The sequence below is a fragment of the Atractosteus spatula genome, chromosome 12, assembly GCF_055471065.1.
Source record: "Atractosteus spatula isolate fAtrSpa1 chromosome 12, fAtrSpa1.hap1, whole genome shotgun sequence".
Lineage (NCBI taxonomy): Eukaryota > Metazoa > Chordata > Actinopteri > Semionotiformes > Lepisosteidae > Atractosteus > Atractosteus spatula.
This window is the reverse complement of record NC_142717.1, coordinates 2,191,078-2,215,191: the sequence shown is the minus strand read 5'-3', so window position 1 is coordinate 2,215,191 and position 24,114 is coordinate 2,191,078. Positions and strand designations below refer to the sequence as shown.

Below are 24,114 nucleotides of genomic sequence, written 5' to 3'. Positions count from 1 at the left end.
CTAAAAATAAACATAGCATTAAATGGACATTTTATTTATTCAAGTAGTATCTCACAATATCAATACCTACAGAACTATTCACGCACGCAAGAAGCAACATATAAACAGCATGCTGTAATAATACCGAGCCTTTACCTGTGCAAAAAGTAAATTCTTTAATCTGAAGGGTGTTCTGGACACGACCTGTTCACCTCGAACCATTCATCTATACAGCTAGGGGAGACAAGAAAAATCATAATGTAACTCATAAACAGCGTGCACTCCTAGACATAAACTGGTCAAAATAATTTAAAAAAAATAGACAAATATACTGGAAAAAATGAAATATTTTCTAACTCCGAAACTGCAGCATGCAGTAGTGAAAATATAGTAAACAATTAGGTGTGAACAGAGCGAACCTTTCTACTAAACCAACGGGTTTGGCCCCAGATTTCCAGAGCGAGCCCGAGCGAGATGGGGAATATGAACAGACCGCCTGTCCTCACCCCTTGTGGTAGATGCACAGACAGGTCAGGCGAGCGATGGTGTCTCCTTGGACCAGCTCCTCCAGGCATATCGCACACTCCCCTGCATCTTTCGTCAGTACGTCCTCTGAAGGAAAAGAGCACAAGGCAGCTTGAGAAATAAAGGGGAGAGTTATAGACCTGATCCTCCCAAGCCTTCTCCGAACAGATAATTACATACAATAATCAAGATCTTTCAGACTGTGAAGTGGATTTGTATAACAGCTCTTCCGTTCAGTATCTCATTACTCAGTAGCTTCCTACCGGAACGATGCTGTAGTCATAGGGAACCGATTAACAGTCCAAATCTAAACGCTTCTGATAGTGAATCAGGAATGTGTACTTCACGTCAACAAAATTATAACTGCACAACCTCTTCTTGGCATTTAAAAATACAGTCTAGTTATGTTGCATGTTAGGAGCCAGACACTCGTGAAACCAGCAGAGGGCACTCTTAATCTAGATATGACATTGCCGTAACCATTAAATTCATTAAATAAGGTCACAGGTTTTACATTACAGTAATCGGCACACAGAAACAAACGATCAAAAATGTTGTGCAATGTAGAGCACTACTGGTGGATGCATTGCAATGGAATGTTATTTATTGTGTGATGAGACGCAGTCAGAATTTAACTGCCAAACAAGTATGAAGCAAAATGGACAGCGCAGAGCAGTCATTTATTCACTGGGTGTTTTTCACTGAAGGGTGAACACTCTGGCCATTGCTAGGTGGGAAATACACAGCAGCAGATTAAAAATCTCCCATTTTAAAGAAACGAAAGAAAAACAAAAGAAACATGAGGGGGAAAAACCACTGAGGAGCAATATGATCCCTTTGCCTTGGAGAAGAGCTCAGCTCTAACCAACACGCAAGGCTGCTCTGGGGAGGAAAGAGCCTGTTACTGAACCTGGGCTGGAGCAGCACCTCAGTTCGCTGATTCAACGAGCAGGACAGCAGGCTGACGTAGCTGCAGATAAAACAGTGGACTCTAACTTGATCATTTTTACCAGAAAGCGATTTTTTTCAAGCCTGACCCAGAAGATCTAAGAACGTGATGCCAAGACAGGCAAGTGGAGAAGCTTGGAGATCTTCTGCATACTTCCTTATTCCAGTCAAGCCTGGGAGAGAAACCCGGGAGCAGACATTCCCAGGAAACCAATGCAACACGAACATCGTTTCTAATTTTCTAATTCACTGATACAAACTCTATTTGAAGAGCAGCAGCAGCCTGGCAGGTCTTAGGTCAGTCGGGAATCTCCACGGAGCAGAGCGACCCTGCCCCAGCTCAGGGCCAAGGCAGCTGTGAAACGCTTTCTTCACAATACTGAAGAATTACTACACAACTTCAAGAAAAGCAGCAGCATTCATAGTGGTCATTTCAATTTCTGTTCCAATCAGCTGGCAAATCCAGTTTTAAAAAAAAGTCCTTGCAGACAGTTATCCATTTGGCCTTAAGTATTTTATGTAAGCTTTAACTTGGATATACAGTATACAACACCTCCCATACAATCTCAATTCCAGCACTTAGTCCGGGGATTTTGTGTTGCACATACAGAAGGGGAAACTGAAGAAAAACGGAAGAGGATCGCACCAGTGGCTATTTACGACAAAATGCTGACATGCTCAAAAACTAGACTCGATTCATTCCTGAGGAAGAGCAAACGTGCCATTTTAGTGGATTTATAAATGGAAGAATTTCCAGCAGGAAAAACCTGACTGATTTACAACTTTATTTGAAGCGCCTCACCAATATGAAAGTAACGATCACTGAGTGTTAAGCTTCTTTAAGTCCCAATGTGAACTCCTATCTGGAAACAGCGTTTACCGAAACCCCGAAAACCTCACAGGCAACTGGCTCCTGAGTCTACTTTTTTGGAAATCCATGTATAGCTTTACCTCTTCTCTGGTTTTCACTGGATGAACTCAGTAATGGCACAGGCTCCTGTGACCCAGAGGTGCTGGACAGCATGGGGAAACAATTCCCTTAAGGATTCAATAAACAATCTATTTTTCCCAGATGCATTTCACAACAAACAAAAATGTTCAAAGTCAAAGGGGACAAAAAAAGCCACTTAACTGGTACTTCACGTTCAATCTGAGACGATCGTTTCAAAACCATTTTAGCTCCAATTGTCTACAGTACATAGCATTATTTTAATCAGTTTCCTAGCTCCAATTAGGAATGTATGCTGTTAGTATTACAACTAGCTTGTGACGTCAATGGGTACGATACCTTGTCTGACAAGCTTGTTCATCTGTGCGACTGTGGTGCCAAGCTAAATTACATGATCTTGGGCTTTATCAGTTTAACTGTACTTCACATTTTCCAGCGAAGCCAAGCTGTGCCAGTGTACACTACAATCGTGTGCATGCTGTTGTGAAGTAAATCATGCCCACACTGACAGCAGCACTTAATCCAGGCCCTTACAGAGACCTTCACCAAACACAACCTACACTTTCGTCCAGACTGACGACATGCCCAGAGACAGCCTAGCCTTATAAACACAGCAAGTAGTTTCCAAAGCACTGTGGCTTACCAGTGCAATAAATACATTTCCTACTACTTTAGAAGGTAGAATACCACATAACATCTTCATAGACTATACACGTTCAACAGAATTTAAATCACTACTCCAATTCTGCAAATTTTTAGGTACAATAAAATGCAGTGTTTTAAGAAATTTTAGAAACCACTGCCAAATGTGCTTTATTTCCATAAATTCACTTGATTCACTTTGTCAAAGGTTAGTCATCCAGTATCTATCCAAGCAAACCACTCCTTGATCTTCAATTGTTTCCACCAGATTTATCACTGGCACTTACAGTACATGTGGTATCAATACAATGGTTTGTTTCAGCAACTAGAGCAGAAATGTTTTTCTCCCTCTCCAGGACAAGTGTATCCAGTGCCATGAAAATCAATATTTCACTCCTGTACATTTTATTTCTGGAGGACGTAGAACTGAACTTTGGTTCCCTTTCTAGTAAAACATTAGCCCCCAAAATGAAAGGGATGTTCTGTTCCTGGAAATGTGCTCAGAAAATTATACAGATTTCCAGAAGGGTCTTCAGAGTCATGGGTCAGGGGCAGCAAAGGATGCAGAAAAACGTCTCGGGGATAAAGACTGGACCCTTCTCAACTGCTGCAGGGAAAAGGTGGATATATTGAACACATATCACCGTGGAGTGGATCAAAGAAAGGACAGACAACAGGCTAAAAGACAGAAAGATCCATATTAAACATGAGTAGTATCTGCGACACCTTGGGAGGTTCGCTGGTCAGAATACCCAGGCGTTTCCTGGCCTGTCCTCTAGCCTCTGGTACAAAACAGAGGTCCTTCTCATCGAGACAAACTGCTCCTGCGGTTGGAGACTTCATTTGTGCCCGTTCCCACAAATGCAAGAGGGCAGACACCTTCTTATCTTGGTTCTCCAAAGTAATATCTTCCAAAAACTGCTGGTTCCATGTTCTTTTTTTTAATTCACTAAAAAAAAAAAAGAAACTAGCTTCCAGCACAAATACCTGTTCTTATCACAAACAGCACACTGTCTGCCACAGCCTTAAACACCCCGAGCACAGGGCTTCCATTGAGAACAGCTCTGCTTCATCAACTCTGGCCTTGACATTGTCAAAACAACAACGGGGAAAAGCTGTGGGGGTAGAGATGATCTAAACCAGGCCCACAGCAGAATCCCCCTACTATTTCCTCATAATCAGTCATATACATTACTGCCTCCCTATATCTTGAGAAGAGCGAGGGGATATAATGGGGCAATGGAAACACATGAGGCAACGTGTGGGGGGGAATCTGACACGCACGACGCGCATACCGGGCAGTAATAAGACCGCGACGACGGAAAACGCCACCTGCCTAGAAGAATGATGCGGCTCTTTGACACTGAATCTCCAGGAACATCTGGCCCACAGCTGTTATCTCCAGCAGTCGCATGTCTGCAGCAATCACAGCCACAATTTAGGACAGCCTTTGTGTGAGCGGGATATCAAAATAATCTTGTATTCTCACAGAGTCAACTGTTAAATCTATCCCCGCCAATGACAAACGCCATTGTTCTCTCCACAAAATATCATCTTCAAGCATCGTCAGGAGCCACACAGCCCTTTTCACCCCATCCTTACAAGTGTGCACAAAACAGTGACGTTGTGATGGACTGGATTTTCCTCTTATGTACTTCATCCTCTGACCCGTTCATCAGTAAGCAAGGAATCATTTACTAAACTCTGGGTCTCGTGTGCTGGTTAGTTACCGTGTGTTACTTCTTAATGAACCTCACAAGACACCTAAGCATTGTGGGTAATTCTAGTGTAGTCCACTGAGCAAGACCTATTTAAATTTTTATTCCTTTATATCTGGGAACACACTGATCAGTACGTCCCTAATTTCTCGTCCCTTTATAGATATGCAACACAGCCAATCCGAACTGAAACCAGGGATTCCAGGAATGTATTCTTCCCACTAAAGAGCAGTGAACCGGTTTGGAGACCTGCGTCACAGGCATTTTTCACACTTTGATTCAATTTGCTGCAGAGCTGGAAGCTGGGGGGCTGGGAAGAGTGGCATTACTGCAGGGGCTCGGCTGTGTCTTGCCGTCTGGGCTCTCACGCGGGACCTGAACTGCGCGACACCGTCCCGGCGCAGTGTGTCCAAGACTCAGCCCACGCTTCGCCCGAATGAAGTCACACATTTGGCTGTGAAATGCACCCGCCCATATCATCGTGTATTTATTGAACAAACTCATCTGCAGACAAAACGCACAGAAGCTTATTAATACAAGCCAACTACTAACATGCAGATGAGCATTAAATTATAGCATTCACTGAATTAAATTTCCCAAACAAAAAATACATTTTACAATTTAACAGTACCTCAAAGCCTCACAAACTGCACCCTATAGTATTTATTTAACAGTTTCTCAACACGTATAGCTCTGTGCGCAGTATCGTTTCAGCCCGTTCTAGCTTTGAAAACTATACCCAACTGGGCTCAAGCACCTTCAGTGATATCGACATGATGGTGTGAATCAGTTGGCTAGTTTTGCTTACTCAGATGTAAGACGGTACACTATAGCAAATAAAACAGGGACACAGAGGAACAACACAACTACTTCTCTGTTCTCGAACATGCCTTCCTGTCGACAGACGCCGTCACTGCAATGTGAATGCCTCTCAGCACGTCTCGCTGTTAACCAGACAGCTCCTGGACTTCCAGCCGGACTTGCAACCTTCAGCCAGCTGCTGTCCTGCTCAGATTAAACATGGCTGCATCTTTAACGAATCGTTTTTTGCCAAGAAAATGAAAAGAAGTAAAACCCTGACAGTCAACATGAGCATGGAACATAAAGGGTCAATTTAAACCGCAACCAGCCTATTTTGGTCATGCAATTAAACTTGTGATTATTATTTGGTTTTAAAAACATCTTCTACGCAAAATAAAATAGCTTAAAGGCCTATTTTAGCCTTTCTTCGGCACTAAAATGGCAAGCTTCGCCAGTGTCAGTTTATATCATCCAATCATGAATGATTAATGCAGAGCACAGAACAGGGAACAGGTTTACTGTGCTTTTAAAACATTCGGAATGAAACCTGAAACTTTGTAAATCAAAGCTGAACCTGGCATCACTTACAGGTGACTGATGAACTAGGGTCCAGACCAAGTGCTGATCTTGGTTCAATATGAAACACTGAGAAACTGAACAAAATCAATGCTCCTGTGAGGTCAGGGAGCAAAGAATGAGCAGACAACCAAAACATGTCTCCTCTCTCGAATAACGCTTTCTATATACCAATTCTAAGCACAGAATCACAATACTGAACAACCACAAAAAACACCACCTTATTTTTCAAATACATACGAATATTCTCTTTTACCATTGAGAACTGACAATGTAAGATGGAAAAGCAAAAGCAAAAGCTGGACTAAAAAAAACACGTCTCAGCCATTCCCATTCCCGCGGAGGCCATAATAAATAGGAGTCACTGCCCAAAGCCACAGATACAAATGTTTACAGATTACGACATCAATGTATTCAAAATCCTTTCAAGTTATTTAACGCAACAGAGATGATGGGATTCTCCGGCTAAGGACAGCATGTCACAAAGAAAGGACCAGTTCACTCATCAGTGAACGCTGACATGACACTGATGCAGTCAATGAGTGAGCCAATGGCAAATCGTTTCATGTAGCTAAACATGCATCACACACGTGATTTTTTTTTGGAACTTTCTACAGTGACTGACACATACAGGCCTTAGCATGTGATTAGCACAAGTTGCTTAGTGAGGCTTCTGCTACTTACTCACCCTATCTGTTTCCAAAGAAACACATGACAGTCAGTCCTTCTGTATAACACGAAGCCCCACTGCCTCCTTCTCTACTAGAACAGAGTAAAGAGAACAGGAATAAGAGGAATACGAGGGAATTTTACAGCATGCATTTCATCCACACGCACACTGCTGGAATGAGGATAAAGCCTGTGTATGCAGAGTTTTTACTGACACTCCTTTCACGGGTGTCTGTGCTCTCACTGCAGCCTGAGCCGCATCTCGCACTACTGTAACACGGCATGACACTTCCTATCTGTACTAGTGTGCAGTAATATACACAATGTCAGCTCCTCAGAATGAGCCCTGTCAGCATCACTCATCACTAGACGCAGTGCATCTCCCCAACACCACGTTTTGCAAAGAAATAATCAATCGAATTCATGAGACATTACGTTGTCTGCTGCCGAGGTAATGACATAATACCAGTCAGAAAATATTTTGCGATGCCGAAACATGATTTTATGATAAATTATTGACCCCTTAAGGAAAAGGTTGAGTCTGGATGGACCAAATTGCCTGCACTCATTAGTAACTGTTCTGGAGGTCCTAACAGCAGAGCAGAGGAAGAGCGATCACAAGGCCTCTTCTCCCAGCATGGGCTAATGTACAGTATACTTAAAATAAGGATCTACAGATGCCCTGGTTCTCAAGATTACAGTGATTTTATTGAGATTATCCAAGTGAGCGAGACACATTAGGCACAAACAAGCACGTGACTCCCACACAACATGCAGTAAAAACACTGTCTATTGGGCAGGCAGTAGCAAACATTTGAAAGGACATAAGATCATGGCTTTGAGGCCCTTGTCCCTTCACTCCATGAACCCCAGACACTCATCCCCTGGTCTCAGTATCGCGAACACTTCGTCAATCCAACTACCCGACACCATACAGAATCTTCATTCTGTGCAATAAATAAGTAAATCGTCATCGCAGTCAGCTCGCCACAAGCATAATGCTGCTCATCAGTTGCAGGATCCACACGCACTGTACAACCATACACAGATGGCACACTTCAGACGTACAGCTGACTGGACACTCCAGGGTGTGACTCTGAGGAGTCTGTACACAAGTACAGAATCTTTCTCCCCCTCTGACACTCTTGCTCAAAAGAGTGTCTCTGTGTCATGGCTGCCTGATCTAAAGTGCTTTTAAGATCCTACTGCTGTGACCACTTTATAGACACAAAGGCAAGGCCAAATGAGAAGAGAATCAAATGGTTTTCTGTTCTGAAAAGATGGAAATACATTTTCACTGTCTAATCCCTTAATGCTGTATTGTCACATAAAAAGTGCTGGGGCAGTTAAAAAAATTAGAAAATCCACAAAGAAAGCAATTTCATTAAATTCCCAAGTTATATTACAAAGGATTAAGCAGAGATTAAGCTTTGTATTGCATAATGTACACAGTAAGAAATTACATACAAATGCTTGATTTCATACTTCCATACTAATCTCCAGCAAGAATAAGCCTGTAATAAACATCACCTAAAGACAGTCAAACACACAGACAGACACTTCTCTGCCAGTGTTCTAATTTTCTAATTTGTTTCGCTTGATTGTTTTTATTCTTGTATTTTATTAAACTGATATTTTTATAAAATATATAAAGTAAAAAAGTAACCCCTTTCCAGCATCTGAGTAACTTGCGCTTACTCAAAGTAACCTTGAGTAGATCTTAAAATGGATTAACGTGTGTAAGACAGAAAATGATACAGTATCTGAAGGAACAAGGCTGCTGCGCTAATACAAGGAAATGTAATATAACGTAACTTGTATCATTGTTGCATGCTGTGGCACAGTGCTGAGTGCAGGTGAAAACAAGTCAAGCTCCCGTCTGCGTGCCCCGTCCGAAGATCAACGGATCAAGAGACTGTCACCAGCCTGCATGGATTAAATACCACGGTGTGTAAAACCCAGACAGAGTAATCGGTCAAAGGCTCGTGTTGAGATTGACTGCATTCACCCTTAATAACAGGTGGAAGCCAGTCCATCTGCCACACCCCCAAGGGAATTCAGGATCTGTTTAGGCTTATGAATATTATTTAGTTAAAGAGTAGCCTCGGGGACAACTTGGAGTCTACGCCTTTTTTTAACACAATTAATTTAGTATTGCCAATTCGTTTTCGTTACACCTACCTAATTTGGCCAACCTCAGAGTTTGGCATTTTTCAGGTCTCTGTTGGCAGCTGCGATCCCCCGCGACTACACGCTGGGGAGAGTGAGGTCAAACTCCCCAACTCAGAGCAACTAAGGGGGTCCCAGGCACGCCCACAGCGCTGCATGCCTGCGAGTGCCCAGGAGGGGGTGCCGCCCGGCTGAGAGCCAAGAGTGCCCTGGAGCCACCTGTGTGCTGGGGAATCCCAGTCACAGTCGGCTAGTACCCTGGCCCAGGCCCATACCCAGGGTGCCTGAATCCTAGAGCTCAAGCCGACTGAAGCACCTTGCACCTCATGGACAGCCAGATTCAAACCTGCAGCCTCCCTGGGACAAGCCCATAGCCCTAACCTTTCCCCCACACCGCTGACATCTGTAGCTATAGGCTGACACTCCATACAGCAAAGCCGCCTGCACTTCTTCAATCATAAAACCCCATCCTGTACCTGGCCTTAAATGGAAAAACAAGCCCTTGCTAAAAGCAGTGTGAGTGTTGACTGGCATTAGCTAGGCGTTAGATAAGTCCAGCATGCCGAAAAAATAACGTCTACATTCTAAAACTGAATATCAAATCTTGCAAGACGCCAACGTTGAACTTTTTTTTGGAAATATTAATTGTGTGAAATAAATGCTCATTTAACGCATGACGAATCAATCCCTACGTCGTGTGTAAGAGTCTACAAGCATTCTCACTCTACTGGAGGATAATGGTGTATGACGTTCCAAGGTCAAATAAGACGGTGTCATATACGATTCGCTATAGGTAGTCACAGTCTCCATCCTTACATGTAGGGTAACGAGAAAGAGCTCGTAACCCCTCGGGTTTTAATCGAAACTGAGACACTGCTCGCCTGGTCAGTGCACAGTAAGCTCTTCGCTCCCCACCCGTGGCAACGGTTTATTAAAAAGCTGCACTCTGGCACACAGAAAACGATCACTGGGAGCAAATCCTGCTTTCCTTTCTTTACTCCATTATGCTAGGTAACCGTGGGTGGACAGCAGCTCTAGACGGGTACGCTCTTCAAGCCTGGAACACTCCATCCATCACAAAACGGGAAGAATAAATTAGCGCTGTGCAGGAAGAAATGGTCGAATCTGACCACGCAACATGAACATTTCCAATCAGAATTCATTTCTTTTCCAATTTTCACATTTATAACGGAGAGTAACACGTCTGATTTAAACAGTGTGTTTCTGTCCCCCACTATGCTTGCAGCAAGTCAAACTATCATTCTCGCATTGTTCTTTTAGAGAGATTTCTAAACAAACCCATGGTAACAAAACACATCTGAATGTGGTCTAATGCAGCCTCCTGGCGGGGGCTTTAAACAGGACTAAAATTCTTTCATTAATTGCTCTTTCAAAACCAACACCAAAACGATAAAAAACTGCATTCGTTTTAAGGTTGAGAATTCATTATTAACAGCTTAAATTTGGCCCTTTTAAAGTTTTCAGTTTCGAGATCCAGAAGAGCACTTTCTGAAATGCCTATTAAAAAGTTCCATTACTGAACTTATTCCCAGTAGGCTTACACTTGCGGAAGAATGAGAGATCATACATGCTGAGCTCCATGACTGATTCTATTGCTTTAAGCCAAGAATTTGAAAAATTATTTGAATGGAAACTCTCTACTGTTAAGTTAGCTTAATCTAGACACCGAGACATACTGAGATTTGGTACTTCTAACAGACAACCCATGTGATCTTTGACAGAAATTCTGCAACTGACTCGAGCTGGTTTCGAATTATGCTGTGAAAGAAATGGATCAATCACGCTCAGAATCTCCCCCCCCCACTCTAAACAACTCATTTCAATTAGTGGAATTTAGTGTATTTAGTGTCTTATTCAAAAAATTTCCACTAAACTCCCTTATTTTTATCCAAAGGAGGTCTGGGCACATTCCTCACATAGAAGAGAATGAACAAACAAAAGTCTTTTTTCCCCCCTCTTAAAAGATTTATTTATTAGTCAGTCAAGATTCTTGACTGCATGCCACATTCCCCGGCTACAAAGACAGGCCCGGTCAGGATAAAACATCATTGGATCCGACGATTCTAATTCATGACAAAGCACTGCCTAAACAAGGAAGATGAAGGAATTAGACCACTGACGCAAAGTTTCGCTTGCTGCTGCACAGCTGGGTGCTTACAAACTGAACCGGCACAGCCACTTCAGAGGCAGCTGAGTCATGCATTGACATCGCAGCAATCTGGAACTCGGACCACACCTCTGTGAGCTGAGGTAACAGCGCTTAGATGTCTGTCTGCTTATTGCAATTTCTGTTTTAGTAATGCTTTTGCTTCTAGTGCATCCTGACCCACTATTAATTTGTGTCATGCTGTATATGTACAGTACTTCTGATGCCTGGGTACCACTTGCAGTCCTGAGTTTACAAGTACATATCAGCTCTGGTGTCCTTATACAGTTACGGTAGGAAACACTGAACACAATTACATTTTGGGTACATTTAAGTCTGAAAAATAATAAACTAAATTCAGAGATACATGACATGCAGTACTAACTCTATGAAGGTAAATGTTGATTAAATGAACATAAAAACTGAATGAAGCTAAAGACATTTAATTTTACTCCATGTGGAAGGACAGATGTACTGTCAGAACCTGACCAGATCTCACCTCCACACAATGCATCTCAGAGTACATGTAGCTTAAGATACTTGACCCCCCCTGAGACCCGAGACAAGGAATTTTTGGGTTTTACCATTATATGTCGCCCTTGGTTTTGTTAAACACATAACAAGGTGCAGATCCATTTCATCTGAGGGTACAAACTTGGAGCATACAGGGCACTTGAAACCTGCAAAAACAAAGAATGGAGAAGTATGTTAATCCGTAAGCCAAGTACAGCAGGTGTTGCTTCAATATAGCCATCTTTCCTCAAACAACTGCGGTATTAGGACCATGTTTTTCACCTGCACACACTTCAGCTTGACTTCATCACAACCAATATCAGAACAATATCCTTCACTTATTTCATTGCACCAGTAGATTCTCCTTTCGGCCAGTGAGACTCCACTGTGATGCTTACGTGTATTAAAACCTGGCAAGATGGCTTCAACATAACGTGTGCAGTCCAGATCCCTGTGTGGTAAAAAGCCAAACACCCCCCCCCCCCCCCCGTACCACAGGACCGCATTTCTCTAGATTTTCTGTACCAGGGACCAGCTGCCAAGGGTGCCCCTCCTTTGAGGGCCTCCCAGGGCAACAAAGCAGTCCGCAGCTGGAGTGCCAGCTCACCGGCAAAACTACTACTGCAGGGCAAGGCAGCGACTGGTCAGCACAGCTCGAGAGAGCTGGACCAGCCTGCAATCTGGGGTTCGAGAAACACAGCCACAGAGGTCAGCGTGAGGATATCTGCTATTAGGGTAGGAGATTTCTGATGAAAGGTCTCCCGATTCTCTGTGCTTGCTTAAACTGCAGGGACAGTTTGCATTTTTAACAGGATTGTGCACTTGGGGTAGGGGGGAGAGGTGTAATTCCGCTTTCAAAGGGAGTAAGATGGGATGTTAGAGCATGTGACTTTGTATAAGGCGGCTCAAAGAAGCATAACACTTCCCACACACACACACACGCACGCACGCAACACCTTGGAGCATCTACCAATTTCTCAGCTTCCTCTTCCTCTGTTCTACATGCTCAGTCCTCACTTTCTTCCCCTTTTGGGCAGCTGTACAGGAGCCAAATGTATTCGTCCACTTGACGGACTGGAACAAACGCTGAACTTGCCAAGAAAATACATCATAAGCACTCACATCACGGGTTTTCACCATTTATGTATTAAAAAAGTTCTCATGTGTTTGATGAGGTGCAGTGGCTATCTCAATAATGTCGTTGTAATTTATATTGAGCCGGTAAATGTGTTGAAAGAATGCTATAAGTCACAGATGTGGTAGATTTCTATACAGAAAGGGTATAGAAGCTTTCTGAAGTTCTAAAGGTTTTTTGGAGTTTTTATATCCTCTGGCAGTGGCGTCCTGCTTAGAAATGAAGGACAGATGCAGGCCAATGTTAGCAGAATACATTTGCCGAAACAGAAGCCTTCCATCAAGACGCTCAAACTAGAAATAAAGATGACAGGATTATATAAAGCTTAATTGCAAAGTGTACTTTTGCAAGTCTCTATCAATATGTTTAGTACAGTAGCTGTAGAAAGCACGTTACAAGCACAGTCCACAAAAGCCTAACGGAAAACCAGGTTCAGCGTGGGGCGCTGGTCCCTCCTGAAAGCACCCAGAAACTGCTAACACCCTCAAAGCAACACAACCCAAAAGAGGGACCCCACGCGTCTGTGACACGAATACATTCGATCGTCACGCGTTTACAAAAAGATGAACTCTTCCCATTCTGCGTATACAACACCCTTTTAAACAGACAAACAGCCACTTCTAGTTCAATGTTTTTTCCATTTTCTATCTATAGTTTTTCTTACCACCTGCTTGCAAAACTCTGCACTTTACCACATGAACTGTCAACCTCCCAGGTGTTTGGCCAGTCTTGAATTTTACTTGCTGTTGGCAGGTGTCCGCCAGTCCTCCTAGTTTGGCACCATCTGCCAAAGTGAGTAGTTTACTCACCGTACCAGAACCTTTATCGATATAAATTAGGAAGAGTACTAGATTCTGGAACGAATGTCTGAGGTGCTTCACTCATTTCATCACCACAATCAGAACATTCGCTCATTATCTTTACCTTCCATTTTCTATTTATTAACCAGTTCCCAATCCAAATACACACATCTCCCTGAATGTCTACTGCCTGTGATCGCAGGGTTAAACTCTTATGAGCAACTTTGTCAGAAGGCCTTCTCAAAATCTAAACAAGCAATATCATCTGTTGTGTGTCCACTGCTGTCATTGCTCATTCAAAGAACTATAGCAAGTTCATCAGGCAAGACCTAACCTTCCCAAATCCCCGCTGTCTCTTCCCTAGAATATTTCTTCCAAATAACTCATCCTCCAGTTGACTCCAATAGCTGACATTCAATTGGTCTGGAATTACTGGGATCAGTAATGTTTTTAATAATATTCTCCACCAATTCCATATTGATCCAATCCCTCTTCAAGTCACCTGTTTTCCCCAGACTGGCTCCAGCAGGGGTGTTGGTTCACATCCCACTCACATAATGTTAATCCACAGAGCCGGCTGTGTGGGGCGTTGGGACTGGCTACACCGCTCACAGTCAGCTGAAACCCTCATAATAACACTCGTGACTGAAATAAAAATTAATGTAATTGAATGCAAATATCTTCACTTCATGATTAGGCAATCACTGCAAAAGATAAAAAGGCCTCAAGTTACTTAAAATCCCATTCTCTCTTTGCAAGCTCTAATTTCTTTAATTCATTTCTAAATTTGAACTCCCAGTCGTGAACCTGATCATTAGTGTCGTGGACTTGAGATGTCTGATTAAAGGGTGCTCTTACTGGCCTGTTTTTTTGCCATTCAACATTATAGGGTTTAACTGGAATGCCTGACAGCTCGTGCAAATAAAACGAACATTAATTCTGAACTAAAGATGTTAGGAATTAATAATCTTGTGTACGGCTTTCAGGCTGTGTAATATAATTAAGACTGTAACTGTTGTGCTATTACATTAAAGCTGATGACCTGGGAAAGGCATCCCCTATGACACTAACTGCTTTGGACAGTAAACTGTGCCTTTGCGATTATGATTAAGAGTTGTGATTATCCAATAGCTGCTGTAAAGAGTTAAGAAATAAAAACCGTGCACCCTTTTCTGCACATGATGCGGGTTTGTCCAGTTTCATACTGACTTATTATTAGTTTGTATGAACAGGAAGTAGTGTTTCAGCATATACCCCTTAAACGCTTATGGACAGCCAGTATAGATTTAAAGAAACAAATGCACCAGGTTTTACTGAGCTAACACCCACACTGTGAAGAGGCGGCGTTAAGCCAAAAGTATGGGACATGCATAAGCTCAGACAGTTGGTCAGATTAAAGACACTATTGCTGTACCTGTGGTGTTTTAATAGACAGGTGGCTTCACAGATTGCAAACAGATCGCAATGCTATGCGACATCCTTTGTTAAGCCTAGTTGCCAAACATCACTTTGTTAGTCGGGCTAACACTCCTTGTCCATTCCTCATTCCTGACTGTGTCTAGAGTGATCTTGCTTAGAAAGTAAAAAGCCTATAACAAGGACAGTGACCTGAAAGAAAAAGCTCTTATCTGACAAAACCATACTTCTCCACAAGACCTCCCCAAAGCAAAAATTATGATCATGTGCTTCAGAATACGCACTCACACACGGTGCTGAAAGCCTCTGAACTACAGTACTTTGTGCTGTACACAGATATAAATATGACACACATCTACTGTATAAGAAAGGAGGCCATTTGGCCCGTCTTGCCTATTCGATTGTCAGTTCATCGATGCCAGGTGACTTCATACAGGTGCATTAGCAGTTTGACGCTTATCTGCATTCATCAGGGAACACTTCTCACTGACCTACAATAATAAAGGCATTGTGGTGCAGCAATTGTTGTCATTTATCAAAAATGCAGTACTTCTGCACTTAGAACTGAAGCCAAGACAGAACAAACGCTGTGCAGGATTTCTGCAAGGGGTGCAGGTAGTATTCCATTAATATGAAAGTGTTGATGGCTTCCAGAAAAGAAGCCCTTGAACTCAATCACTTTTCTTCCACCCTTGCTGAACGAAAAAACAATGCAAGACTGCTTACTTGCACATTTAACTGTTTTGTAAACTTAAGCAGAATCACAAGCACTTTAAAAAAAAAAAATCAAGGAATCTCATTTGATCCAGGAAACTAACCAACACACTAATCAGTCTTGAGGGACTCTGCACAGAATGAGAATTATGAACCTTTGCCCTTCTCCGTAACAAAACTTTAACCTTCACAAAGGAGCACAGAAGACCCCTGCAAACAACCTCAAGGCCAGGGGAAAGGGAAAGAATCACCCAGGTCATCAGTGCTGCAGTGCAGGGGATCCAGATGAGGATTCTCTAGGCAAAGAGATTCAAGGTCAAGCACTAAAGAAGTATTTTGATTCTAAGAATATATATATATAAGTCACAAAGGTTTCATCTGATTAGAAAATGAGCCACCCCATTAGTATATATCCACATTATGTAGTAAACATTAAAACTGCAGCAGAGATCTTGACCATTCAATGCGAAAATTACAAAAAAGTCTCTTAAGTGTGATCTAACAAGCTACTGTGTTCTCAGCACACCTGACTACACCACATAAGACAGCACAGAATCACTATACTATACATTAAAACACTGGGCAACTAGAACGCAATACTGTTGCTGCTTTCGGTTCAAGGATTTAGAACCTGCAAGGAGCTGAGTGTCATTTGGTGGCTTGGCTCTTGCATTATTACGAGCACTGATAAGAGGAGCCCCCACTGTCACTGAGCAACTCACAAATCAAGAACTCTGACATCTTTCTTAAGTGCAGCAAAAGGCATCTGCATCTTGTCTGGGTAAAAAGAACAATCCAAATGACTAAACAATGTGCATTAAAGCCACACATACGCTGTGGCCTTTAACCAGGCTGAAGAATAAAAACATGTACAGTATAACTGGCTTTGTGGTTGCCTATGGCATAGAATTTCCTGTGTAAGGAAATAACTGTTGAGTCTTGTGATTAGAACTTCCTGATTCAATATTCCTGGGCTGTGGAACACTTTTAATTATGTTTATTACATGTCTCCATGGTGGCAATATAACATTGTATAAAGAAAATGGAATCCCTCACACTTTAAATGAAAAGCAACCCTAGTTAATATTTTGTTTTGGAGTTAATTAGGACTCTGTTTTCCAGTTTTACAGTAACGTCCGATAACACATGGCCTCAGTTAAGGAGGTCTGACTCACAGAACTGGGAGTTTAGCAGCAAAGTGGGTCCAACTGAAAGAGAAGAAGGAAAAACGAACAAAGCCTCGCTTTGGTTTCGTGTAGACTGATCCCGATCCACTTTATGAGCTTGTACACCTCTAAAAGCAATCATGAAAAGTCAGGTCAGAGCTGATAGTGTTTCACTGTTTGGCACACAGACACTATGTTTTTGATACGGAAAAGTTATTACAGTAGTCCATGTGTAACTTAGGCTTGCAGACCTACTGTACAAAAAGGACCTGCTGTTCACTCATAATACCCTTGAATCACATTTTATTTCTTGTAAGAGAACAGAACAAACCTGTTGTTTGAAGCCGTGTCAAGCATCAGCTATCAGAAGCAGTGAGAGAAATGCTCAAAAGCTCATGTTCCTCATACTGTACAATACACACAGGTACAGATCCTGGCAAAAAGATCTAGCACTTTGTCTAGTACAGGGTTGAGGACATTGGGGACACTGCTTTTAACCCAAAGATGTACTCTGCTAGGAGAACAGAAGGATTTGTAAGTGCAATGCTGTCATTACAGTATCTAGATCATCAGCGCTAGGAGAAAATCTCCAGGTGCAGTATGTATTCATTCGGTATTCAGAACATTTTACATAAAATGACATGAGCTGGACGGACTGCAAACAGGAAAACAAAAAGACAGCTCAGCTGAACAGATCACTCGTCACCGTGCTGGGTGGCAGGAGAGGGGCGAGCCCGGAATGAATTGCCCGGCCATGCTGTTGAAGCCGATGCTCCGGCTTCCTTCAGGAAACAGCTGGACGGGCTCCTTGGATCAATCAGCTGGCTGCTAACTCCCAGCACAGGCGGGATGGGCCGATCAGCTGCCTCCTGTTCCTGCGTGGTCTGAGCACTGGGAAGGCGCAGGAAAGGAACAGAGCACGCCAAGTCTTGACAAAGGGCTGCGAGTTGGTTAGTTGTTAGAACGACAGCTTCGCAGACACTCGGGAGACATTCTAGTCCAGGCTATCTAGAACGCCCTTATGAAATTTCACGCTATGGAATGTAAAAGCAATTCCGTGAAATACAGCTGCTAAAGGGCAAGACAGGACAGCAGGTAGTCTTGCTCTCGTCTACTGTTTTACTGTAAAGCGCTGACCTGTGGTGTAAAACCTGCACGTCTGCATAAGAGAAAAATAATAATGAAACAAAACGGCTCCACCAGGGAGGAAAGAGTCGAGAAAGAAGAATTTACGGTCGGTAAACTAACAATGCCAAAACTTATTTTGGTCTTGACCTCCTTTGTAAGCTCCTCGTTCACTTCACCATTTGTGTTGTGTTTTGTGTTTTTCAAAATTGCACATTTACACAACACCAATGCTCATGCCTTCACTGCTGCAGCGGCTCCTCCACACGACGCGAAGGAAGCAGCGAGCACCGGTCCTACTTGTCCATGAGGAACGGCAGCGGAGAATAAAAAGCCCGTGCGGTTGTGCCCCTCCCCTGGGAACGGGCCAGGCTGCCACAGGAGTACTCCAGCTCCCGTTTCAAACGCGCCGCGTTCATTGGAGGCTCCGAACGAGGCAGCCAAAACAACAGCTTGTTTGCCCATCTCAGCTGGGGCATGAATAGCTCTGCTGACTCAATCGAATGAATTAGCACTGACAGCTGGAACCTGCCTGCACCATGTAACTCCATTTCACGGGAGGGCCAGAGGAACCCCCGCCACTCAACAGCCAGCTCTTTACACAATTTCTCCATTATGGTAGCTACTCAGTGCCCACAGTTTATTAACATGTACAGATGGCTGCGTGACTAAACGTGTAGGATTATGAAAGTAGGGCCTCAAAGACTGAGTGATACACAAAGGTGAGCAGAGTGGAGCTCTTGCAGCTATCTTTTCACTTAGTACTGAAATTAAAGATTGCATCAGACTTCACACTTCGTATTTGTCTATCCAGTGCAACGGAGCCCGCTGATCTTGTCCCACAATTAGCAGGCGGTTACATTTAACGGGGAAACCGAACTAGCTCCAAGAGCATTTTTGTTCATTTAATGAGGCGTACGGCAATCGAGTGACACCGTGCATCAGTCTCTCTCAACCGGTGTGCCATGGCATTTTGGAGAGGCCATGAATGAGAAAAATAAAAAAGGAATAAATCTCATTTGTATATATTAGAACTGTAGAGAAACCAAGGCGCCGTGTCGCAGGTTCAACGGATACGAGACACGGGGCCCCCACACTGATGAGAGGAAGAAAGGGATGAGTGTCCATGAACCCTACAGTACATCGTTCTCATGCAGGCCTATTGCAAACTAAACACCACCGTTCCCTTGGCTACATCTCCCACTGGTGGTGCCTACAAATATTATGGTGCAATTAACTTTGGTAAATGTCACTCGCAGCAGATGTGAACCCCACAAGAACAGCTACAGTTACGACAGCAGCACATAGAGAAACCTAATCTGGCCGAAGACTGTGTAACAAGAGTGGGATATTTCATTGGATTAGAGTCGGAATTGAGACAAAAACGAGATTTCAGAAGTGGAAATGGACTTAAGAGACTGCTTAACACCTGCTCCCGCAATAAAATGTGTCAATTTACAAAAAGTCAAAGTTATTAGTGCCGTAAATCCCCAGTGCTGGCTGGGGTTTTAGTCTGAAGGACAATTTGAGATTATGTGAAGAGTGACTTGGATATCAAATAACAGAATGGATTTTGCACCATTCCCCCCTTCAGCCTTGAAATTGTAGAGGATTAAAACAGTAATATATAACCCTCATCACATATCATTTACAAGGTGACATTAGGCTATGTTAAGTTCGGAACAAAAGAAGATCTTATCACAATGCGTTAGCTAGAAGCTAAGAAAGATAAGCTATAAACTGGTTTCTACACGACAAGCCTACTGCACATACATTTGCAAGGCAAACCAACTCCAAAAAAAGCCACCAGCATAACAAAGACGAAAGCCCAGATGAAGCTTACCGCTACAACATGGAACAGAGACAGGAACGCCACAGCACGCTCTGCCCAAGGACATAAAACCACTATGACCAACACAACTGGAAAGTTAATGTTTAGCATGTACTATGCGTTCAAAAAACAGTTTAACTTACTCCAAATTGTGGCTTGCCTAACTCATGAAAGTCAGTTTATTGATCTGATAAGGAGTGAAAGTAGTTTTCACCAATTTACCAAAGGACACCCAACGTTGAATTAAAATTATACGGTAGAAGAGAAAATGAGAATTCCCAGTCGAATGAACAGATGGCATGTGCAATAAGTAAAACAAAATCTTCTACCCTGCAGCAACCAATCAACAAAATCACGAGTCATCAAGCAATCCATTAGCCCCATGTTTACTGGACATGGTGGACTGGCCTGTCGCTAGGCTGTTGCAGCTCGTAGAGACAATCCCGGGGCTCAGGAACATACACACAAGCAATACCCGAGCCTATACGCAGCGCAGGCTTCTCAAGAAAGTCAACCTTCTGTCCTGAAGAGGAGAGAAAACAGAGAGGGAGGGGTGAAATACTTCCACACGCACACACAAACCAGGCTGGTTGGCCATGATCCCTAAGGCAGTGGCTCTGGAGTGCCCTAGTCTCTGCTGGGCTTCATTCCAGGTGACCTACTCACTGCTTAGGTAAAACGAACTCCGTAAATGAGCCTCTGGTTTGATTAGAATTTGTACAAACAAATTATCCTCCTCTCTCTCCAACTTCTTTCTCACCTGAACTGTAGCAGTCTTAACATGTCCTAACAGCTGATCAGCTACATAACCAAACACAAGGCGGAGTGATACTGTAGCAGGAAAAGTCAGTTTTGTTCTATATGAGCCCAGCTGCTTTCATTTTAATTTAAGTTGTCTAAATAGTTTTCCGAAACCCACAACCTAGCAAGAGCTGAGCTGAGCACAGGTAGAAGGAAAATGCTGTAGTTCGGCCAGTCAGAGGATGCAGAGGTCTTCGAATGGGAACAGTACTGAGGACCACTGACTTGGTGTCTTTACTGGCCTGACAATCACTGGAAGCTAATATGAATAAAGCAGACAATCAGACGATGCCACAGAGCTCTAGGAAGGCCCAGCAACAGGCCCTAACAACTACTCAACACGAGCTGGCACATGGTATCCGAATGACGAGATTACTGTGTATACATCACAGATGAGCAGCTGTCCTATGTGGGAAAAATAATAAAGGAAATTTTGATAAATAACATGACAGAAACACTCTGAAGGAGTGAAAAGCAAACAGAAGTTTACACTAATCCAAAACCCCCAGCCTCTACTACCAAGAATTCTTCACAACAAAATATCACGAAAGGTTTAGTATGATGATACAAAGGGTGATGTGAAGCCACGATTATTCTAGCTGTAGACAAACCAATAAAAATACCATGTATCTTTAACTGTTTTCACCTCCACAACGCTTAGAAATGTTATATACAATAAGGATTACCCTCATACTGTCTCAAATGCACTGCCCAATTATATCATAAAAATAATTAATAAAAATATTTTGAACACAGTTCTTTGACAATGAAGACTAATATTACCCCTAAGTAAAACAGTGCACAGTTGATTTGCATCCAGTTTATTTGCCTGTGAAAATTAGACTGATCTAGAGGCTTTATGAGTTGCAATACGCAACTGTAAAACCGGCTGAACAAGTTATGGAAAAACTATAAATGACAAAACATTTGAAACAAACTATTGGATCTATAGAATACTCTCCTGTAACTTTAAAAAAAGTACCACACAACTGACTAGGCACTCTCTTGCAAGTTTATACACGCACAAACTTTTAATTGCGCTGTTTAGATCAGGGCTGTGCACCCTATACACACGTCAAGGACACATCCTCCGAGGTACAGCATAATACTATGCTTGATCAAAATGTGTGTATCTCTTTCTAAATGAAACGAGGCTAGTCAAATGAAGAGGACTACTTTATTTAGGGATTTATCAAAGAATATTTCCACCCAGGAGTGAAATAGTTGAGTCAATGGACAATGTTGGTGAGGTGTAGACTTTAATGTAAATCAATACCCCCATGAAGAAAATATGAAAAGCAAAAGCCCTCTAACCACAGTTATCATATGACCACTTAACTACTGAGTGTATTCTTTGACGGCATTTAATTTCTTTTTTTTGTTTTTTTTTGTTGACAAGGTTTTAAGTTGGAGATTTTTAGCCATCTCCTGAAACTGAATTTGGAACCAAACCTAGATAAAATAACCTTATTTGTGTTTTTCCTTTGCGGTTTATCTACCATCTTCATTCCAAAGAGGAACAGAAAGCAGTGTGAATACTATCTGTGAAGCGGGTGTCTAATAATACCAACCCGAAGGCTATTTCTCAATATTTTTCTGATCGGAACAGCTACTCAGACTGGTTGTTATAATTATGGGGCTGACTGATAGCTACCTTCTTTTTATTAGAATTTCCAAATAGAGAAACAGATTGTGATTATGCGTTCTGATTTTGTTGTTCTTTTTCCTTTAACATTTATAATCAAAATAAACCTCCTTTAAAGCATCTACAGCTCTACAAACTCTGAACAGTAAGTACAAAAACTGAACTAAAGCACTCACTTTATTCCAAGCCTAATTTAACTTAGTTTTGGAAATGTATTGTTTATAATGCACTTTGGTCAGTCAATACTGAACTATTTTACAGTGCGCCTTGAAAAGGGCAATCATTTCAGAGTGCTCCAGGAGACATAAAAAGCCCATAAGATTAAACTGAAGAAAACCACAAAGTCAAGAAAAACATCGATCATTCGTTTCGCAGGTGCAGATGATAAAACAATCACAAAAGGCCTTAAGGGGAAAATCAAGTATTAAAAATTCAATTTAAAAGCGTCAAATGCATCCGAGCCCCCGACTTCCTTTGGGTCCCAGTGTGGAAGAAGAGTGGGGACACAGCGAACCAGGAGGTGAGCCGATCAGATACTGGAAGGACGGGCCACGTCGAGCTCTGAACATCAGCTCTATTCGGCACGTCCAGAATCCTGACCAGGAAGCGCTCAAGTGTTCACATTACTCCTGTCCTGGAGTCCGTGCACTGGCTTCCTATCAGCTTTTGTGTGGACTTCGAAATCGGCATGTTTACCTACAAGGATCTGCACGGCTCAGCACCTGTCTGACTTCCTTGCAACATTCCTTCATCTAATTCTGGTCTCCTGTCTGTGCCACACGCTGGCGTACATACTATGGGTGACGGGGCCCCCGTATGAATAGAGGATGATCTGGATGGAGGGATGATCCCAAGTTACATATTAGGCCAAACACATTTGGCTACAACAGAGGAGAAAAAAAAATCTTAAAGTTTAGCTTAAAAAAGGTGAATATCGGCTAGCAGGATCCGTGCCAGAGCTTTAAACAAATGAAAAAGCCAAATCATCTCTGTTCAGACCTGCGCATTTTTCTGCATGCAAGTTAGCTTGCACCATACAGGGGCACTGGGTTAGAAACTGGTCAGAAAAACCACATTGGTCTGAAACTGGCCAAAATACCTTTACAGCAGCAACCTGGTTTTCCTTAGAGATCACCCATCCTACTGCGGACCAGGCCCAGCCTCACTCAGCTGCTGAAGGCCGACAAGATGATACTAGAAAGTAGTAATCAAATCCTCAGTTTCCAGACACATGGGACAAGTGTAGCAATTAGGCATGTGGGAGTAACGCTCGAGTTCCAGCGCCAGCAGAAACGCTCGAGACTGTCGCTGTGGCCAAGTCACTTGTGACCATCTCCTGCGCTGTGGCGCTGTTCCTTCCCTGACTGGTGACAGCGGGAGGCAGTACAAACCGGAGGAAAGAGAAGCCGAAGAGGCTGGAGAATCCCTGGTGTACTCAAGTAAAATAATATTCTCCTTCACCATCTTCAGGCTTCACCTTTGTAGGGGTTTCTTTCTTTCTTTCCAGTGTTCAAGACCCAGGACACTCATTAAACCTCGTGTGGTACTGCAGGCCAAAAACAAAGCTAAAAATACCAGCTCAGGTATTCCATGCATCCATTTTCAAGCCGCGTCTTCCAGTTCGGAGTTGTGGGGGGGGGGGGGGCAAGCAGCGGGCACGAGGCCTGGTATCGCAGACCATCGCAGGGCAGCAAAGATGGGGCTTTCTGCCAAAACCGGCTGCATTTTTACTTCGGCCGACACACAAACGCACTCCTGCTTCACACATTTCTAAGAAAGTCTCTTTTTTTTTTAAATAAGAAAATGGGAAATAAAATGTACAAGT

At 42.8% G+C, this 24,114-nt stretch overlaps 1 protein-coding gene across 3 annotated transcripts in view; it reads right to left on the bottom strand.

The window, feature by feature from the left end:
• LOC148822527 (E3 ubiquitin-protein ligase znrf2-like) overlaps positions 1-24,114 on the bottom strand; it is a 46,686-nt gene that overhangs the window by 4,251 nt on the left and 18,321 nt on the right. Inside the window, exons 2-5 of one of the 3 annotated variants that reach the window (XR_016093841.1) lie at positions 11,728-11,823; positions 6,827-6,900; positions 486-591; positions 192-213 (exon numbers count right to left, since the gene is read on the bottom strand). Coding sequence is in view for 1 of the 3 variants with exons in the window: in XM_088928953.1 (XP_088785079.1) it covers positions 156-213; positions 486-591; positions 11,728-11,823 (260 nt within the window). In the remaining 2 variants the exon portion in view is untranslated. Of the gene's footprint in view, positions 1-135; positions 214-398; positions 592-6,826; positions 6,901-11,727; positions 11,824-24,114 lie in introns of those variants that run through there. The other 2 variants (XR_016093840.1, XM_088928953.1) reach the window with 2 other exon arrangements.